Source organism: Ornithorhynchus anatinus, chromosome 2 (assembly GCF_004115215.2).
Source record: "Ornithorhynchus anatinus isolate Pmale09 chromosome 2, mOrnAna1.pri.v4, whole genome shotgun sequence".
Taxonomy (NCBI): Eukaryota; Metazoa; Chordata; class Mammalia; order Monotremata; family Ornithorhynchidae; genus Ornithorhynchus; species Ornithorhynchus anatinus.
The window spans coordinates 32730213-32736212 of NC_041729.1; the positions used below are offsets into that span (position 1 = coordinate 32730213).

General features: G+C 52.7%; 1 protein-coding gene across 1 annotated transcript in view; it reads right to left on the reverse strand.

Moving 5' to 3' along the window:
• Nucleotides 1–5147, reverse strand: part of LOC100074664 (Grid2 interacting protein) — a 70666-nt gene extending 65519 nt beyond the window's left edge. Inside the window, 1 exon segment of the mRNA XM_039910951.1 lies at nt 4604–5147. Coding sequence (XP_039766885.1) covers nt 4604–4638 — 35 coding nt within the window. The 5' untranslated portion in view covers nt 4639–5147.
• Between the last annotated feature and the right edge of the window lie 853 nt (nt 5148–6000).

Below are 6000 nucleotides of genomic sequence, written 5' to 3' on the forward strand. Positions count from 1 at the left end.
TCCCTCTCTGTCGCCCTTGCACTTGGCTTTGTTCCCTTTATTCCCCCCTTCCTCAGCCCCACAGCACTTACGTCCACATCCAGATACCTGTAATTTATTTCTATTATATATATTTATATTTGTCTCCCCCTCTAGACTGTAAGCTTGTCGTGGATACTTTGGGCAAGTCACTTAACTTCTCTGTGCCTCAGTTACCTCATCTGTAAAATGGGGATTAAAAACTGTGAGCCCCACGTGGGACAACCTGATCACCTCGTATCCCCCCAGTGATTAGAACAGTGCTTTGCACATAGTGAGCGCTTAATAAATAACACCATTATTATTATGGGTAGGGAATTTGCCTACCAACTCGGTTATATTGCCGTATTGTACTCTCCTAAGATCTTAATACAGTGTTCTGCACAGAGATTGATTGATGGAAATAAATACCATTTATTGATTGACTTAGTTGCATCAGTCAGCTCCGGTCACTGCACCGCCCCTTCCCCGCGGTCTCTCCAATAGACGCAGGATCATGCGGGGCTTGAGAGAGACTATTTTCAAGAGAAGGCCTTTGTTCACTATGAGCCACCTTTGGCTGGAGAGGCCTATCTCTCTCTCCCTTTCTCTTCCTCTCCTTCTCTCTCTTCCTCCCTCCTTCCCTCCACAAGCAGCAGAGATGTCCCACGGGGGAAGGGGGTTCTGGGGTTCAGCCTCCCTCCTTTGGTCAGGAAGGAGCCTTCACCCCTGGCCATTCGTTAAATACTTACTGTGAACAAAGAACAGCCCTAAGATAATCAGAACAGACCCAGTCCCTGTCCTCTCATGGAGCTCACCATCCAAAGGCTTGGGAGATGGGGAATTGAATCCCCATTTTACAGATGAGGAAACTGAGGTACAGAGAAGTTTAGCGACTTGCCTAAGGTCACACAGCGAGAAAGTGGAGGAGCCAAGATCAGAACCCCGGTTATCTGACTCCCGGGCCCATGCTCTTTCCATTAGGCCTGGAAAGATCCAAGGCCAAAGCTAAATGGTTCCACTTTGCACGTGTCGAAGCCCTGGGCTCGAAGGCCAGGGGACGTGACCCGGGTCAATCAATCTGTCAACCGATCAGTTCCCCTGTATCTACCCCAGCGCTTAGAACAGTGCTCTGCACGAAGTAAACGCTTAACAAATACCAACATTATTATTTATTGAGCACTTACTATATGCAGAGCACCGTACTAAGCACTCGGGAGAGTACAAAGGAATTAGCAGACATGTTTCCAACCCATGATGGGCTTACTAGGTTCCTCAGTGAGGATTTCGGACCATTTAGGTTTGAAAAGAGGAGACCCCATCTGGAGCGCTTACTGGGTTCCTCAGTGAGGATTTCTCACCACTGAGGTTTGAAAAGGGAAGACCCCACCTGGACCCCTCAGAGTGTTGAGAAGCAATGTGTTGTCTATCGGAAAGAGCATAGGCCTGGGAGTCAGGAGACCTGGCTTCCAATCCCAACTCTGCCACTTGCCTGGCGTGTGACATTGGGCAGGTCTCTGTGCATCAGTTTACTCACCTGTAAAATATGAATTAAATTCATGTTCCACCCCTTTGACTGTGAGCCCCATGTGGGACAGGACCTGATTAACTTGTCTACCAAATCCATCGTGTTACTCTTCCAAGCGCTTAATACAGTGCCTTGCACATAGTAAGCCCTCAATAAATATGACGGAGTGATTGATTGGTCTGCCCCAGCACAGTGTGTGGCACCTAGTAAGTACTTAATAAATGCCACGATCGTTACTCTTTTGGAGACAATGCAGGATTCGCTCCAAGAGAAAGCTCTCAGAGGGGTGGGGGCCAGCGGGAGTAAAAATTTACCTAAACAAGCTCTCAGCCCGGCAACTCTTCCAAAGCCATTTCCCAAAGAGCAAGTCAGTTCCTCCCCTTCTTGCCTGATCCCCATTTTCAAATAGCAGTGGGGGAATCCTCAGCCTCTCCTCCTGGAAGTGCAGGGCCCCCCATCTTCGAGGCCGCTCCTCTGCCACGGCGCTCGCCTTGACAAGTGGCTTTGTTAATAGGTCACGATGGCGTGGGCGTTACAGAATACTAATAATAGTAACAGTGGTATCTGTGAAGCACTTACTGTGTGCCAAGCACTGGGCTGAGCTCTGGGGTGGAAGAGAGAGGATCGGGTCAGACGCAGTCCCTGTCGCACGTGGGGCTCACAGCCTAAGGGGGAGGGAGAATAGGTATTGCACCCCCATTTTACAGATGAGGAAACTGAGGCCCGGAGAAGTTAAGGGACTTGCCCAAGGTCACACAGCAGGCAATGGCAGGGCCAGGGTTTGAGCCAAGGTCCTCTGACCTCTAGGCCCCACTAGGGTTTTGGGGTAAACTCTCAGACATACACACACACCACCCCCTTCCCCGCACGCCCCCGCCAAGTCCCCGCTCGCAGCCACCTGGTTCTCCTGGGCGTGCAAGAAGTAAGCGAAGCTGTCTAGGATTCCAGGGTCGGACGTCTCCGTGTTCCCCCGCCACTCCCGCCCCACTGCAGCGGTCTGTAACAAGTCCTCATTCTGAGTCCTCAGTTTTCACCCCAACCTCCATTCCCACCTCAAACTGGGGCGGGGGTCCATGCTTCGCAGAGCCTCTCTGGGCCCCCGCAGCTCCTCCCCCAGCCACCCCCTGCCCGATCAGCCACCTTCCTGGCCAGGAGCGGCCCGCCTCCCCATTCTTTCCCACACTCAGAACCATAAGGGAACAAAAAAGCGGAATTCAACCAACAGCGCTAACCCAAAAGACACAACTGAGTAATTCACCTGTGCGGACAGAACCGGTCCCAGCTCCTTAGGGGATCACTTAGAACTGATGGGGTTCAAAACTTCCCTGACTTGAGAAATTAGGCTAATAGGCCCTTGCCATCTTTGCAAACCCAGTTCGGAGACAAAAGATGGCTCAGAGAGCACATTGGGGCCTTTTTTTAGAGAACTGCTGTAGAGATCTCAAAGCTTTTAGCTCTCCAAAAGCGCTGAGAACGGTGCTTGCGCTTAAATTTAAAAAAAAAGACAACTCAGGTCACAGTATGAAGACATATACACACACTGATACTTTCGTTGGTGAGCCCACCAAGGAATCCACTGAGAAGCAGCGCGGCCTAATGGATAAGAACACAGGCCTGGGTTCTAATTCCACTTCCTCCGATTGTCTGCTGTGTGACCTTGGACAAGTCACTTCACTTCTCTGTGCCTCAGTTCCCTCATCTGTAAAATGGGGATTGAGACTGCGAGTCCCATGCGGGACATGGACTTTGTCTAACCTGATTAACTTGAATCTACCTCAGTGCTTAGTGCAGTGCCTGCCACATGGAAAGTGCTTCAGAAATACCATTAAAAAAAAGGCGGGGAGGCGCTAGGGACCATGTCTAATTCCCGTATTCTCTCCGAGCACTAGTGCTCTATAGGCAGTAAGCACTTAATAAATAATATTATTACTCCTTCTCTCTCTATCTCTCTCTCTCATACCCCCCGCGCTGTTTGGGTGGATGGATCTCTTGGGAAGAACCCAGGGTCCCAGTGTGGTGGGGACCCCGGGTTGGTACCAATGTCAAGGCCCCATCCCTCTTCCATTGAGCTAGCTCGACCCTTCGACACAGAAAAAGCTAGCCCGGTGCCAAAGCAGTCAAGATCAGGGTTTGGAGGATGGTGCCGGGCAGGGAGGGAGGAGGAATGAACCCTTCCTATTTTTTGGCTCCCAGATTTCTTCTCCCTCGAGATTTCTCCCAGATCCTTCCTGTCCATTTCCGGTTAAATATGGCTTCTGTGGGAACGAGGGGGGCTTGTGGAACCATTTTCCGCCACGAAGGATGTGCTTTCCACAGAGGCCTGGCACGGTCTGGGAATGCAGTACCGCAACAGCAGCAGCAAACAGCAGCCAAAACTGTTGCTGCATGCAGGAATCTGGTTTTCCAGCCCTGAGAGAGAATCAGTGCAGCTCAGCTCCCCGGTCCAAGCAAAAAGAGCAGAGGGTCTTTGTCCGAAAATAGTAATAATAATTGCATCTGTTAAGCACTTGCTGCATGCCAAGCACTGTTCTAAGCACTGGAATAGATACATGATAATCAGGTCGGACGCAGTCCCCATCCCACGTGGGGCTCCCCGTCTTAATCCCCATTTGTCAGATGAGGGAACTGAGGCACAGAGAAGCCAAGTGACTTGCCCCAGGTCACACAGCTGACATGCGGCAGGGCCGGAATTAGAACCTATGTCCTCTGACTCCAAGGCCCGTGCTCAATCCACTAAACCACGCGGCAGGCTGGAGGAAGCCCACTCTGGTAATTAATTATTGTATTTGTTGAGCGCTTATCGTGTGCCAGGCACCGTACTAAGCGCTGGACCCAACCCCTTGCTCGGGCAACAAGGAAGGAGTCTGGAGTTAGGAACCGATCCTGTCCGGAGGAGCCGGGCCCCAGGGTGCGTGGGGAGAGGAGAGCGAGACCCCCGGAATCGACCCCCAGAATCTCCCCTGACCCTGCCACCAAAGCCGCTGTCCACCCAACCGCTTCACCCAGCACCACCCCGCATTCACACTCGCCGGTGGGGCAGGAAAATGACCCAGGGAAAGGAGGGAGAGGAGGGCGTACCGAAAGTGCCGGGAAAAACTCCGATCCTTTCCCATCTGGAGGCGTGAACGGACGGAAGAGGCCCGAGGATGGCTCCGGCTCTTCCCGCGGATGATGCGTCCGGGGGACGAGGCTGAGTTAGTAGTCCCTTTCCTGGCCCTTGGGCATGCTGCAATCCAAGAGCCCCCTGCTCGCCACTGAGCGGTGCCCGCTGGTGACAGGTGCCCGCCGGATAGGGTGGACCCGAGGGACCAAGGATGGAGCCTCTTCCCCTTCTTGGCTCCCCGGCCTCGGCCACCTCAGTTTCAGCTTCCCCGCACCTCCTTCTGGCGCACTGCCGATTCTTCTGCCATCTGCCTGCCGGCTCGCTCTTGCCGGAGAGCCACCTCTGAGCCGCCGGGCCCGCTCCACTCCCACCCCTCGGTCTGGGAATCCTCCCGCACCCCCTCCTCTCTCACTAGAGCCTCGCCAGGCAAGACGGCAGCAGCCTGAGCCTCTGCTTTTTGGAAGCACCACTGTCAGAGAAGCAGGGCAGCTCTCCTCCCCTCCACTCCCCTCTCCTTCTCTGCTCTCCCTTCCCTCCCCCTCTGGAGGGAGGCATCTGCAAGTGCTAATTAGTTGACTTCTAAAGTGTTTCTCTTCAAATTACATGCCATTATCATCCACCAGAAGCCTTAAAGGCAAACAGCATCCCACTCCCTCCCCACATCTCTGGAGGGGAGGCTGTTTCCGCACTGCCCACGGTCAGGACTCATCTAGAGTTTCTGGATTCAGGGTCCCCCAGCTGGACTCGGGCCACCTTTCCTGCCCCGCTAAGTTGAGTTGGGGGAGCGGCACCCCCGAAGACAAAGCGTCCGGCTGCCAGAGATGCTACCCTAGCCCCCGGACCCAAAACGCACGGACCCACGGTGTGCTACGCTGGGATAGGCCAGGGGATTATTACTATCAATAATAAAGATGATTGGGGTATTTATGAAGCGCTTATTTGTGCCAAGCCCTGTACAAGGTGAAAGGGTAGATACAAGGTAATTAGGCTCCCCATGGGGCTCACCGTCTAAGTAAGGAGGGAGAACAAGGTGTTGAACCCTCTAGACTGTGAGCTCACCGTGGGCAGGGAATACGTCTGTTTATTGTTATGTTTTACTCTCCCAAGCACCTAGGATAGTAAGATATTAAGGATAGGATAGGACAGTAAGAACTGTACAGAGTATGCAGTCGGGAAATACGATCGAATGAAGGAATGAATGAAGGAATTTGGGGCAGGAAACGTGTCTACCAACCCTCTACTCTCCCCGGCACTTAGTACAGTGCTCTGAACACAGTAAGCACTCCATAAATACCATCGATTGACTGATTAAATCTCCATTTTGAAGGTGAGGGAACTGTGGCAAGGAGAAGCGAAGTGATCTGCCCAAGGT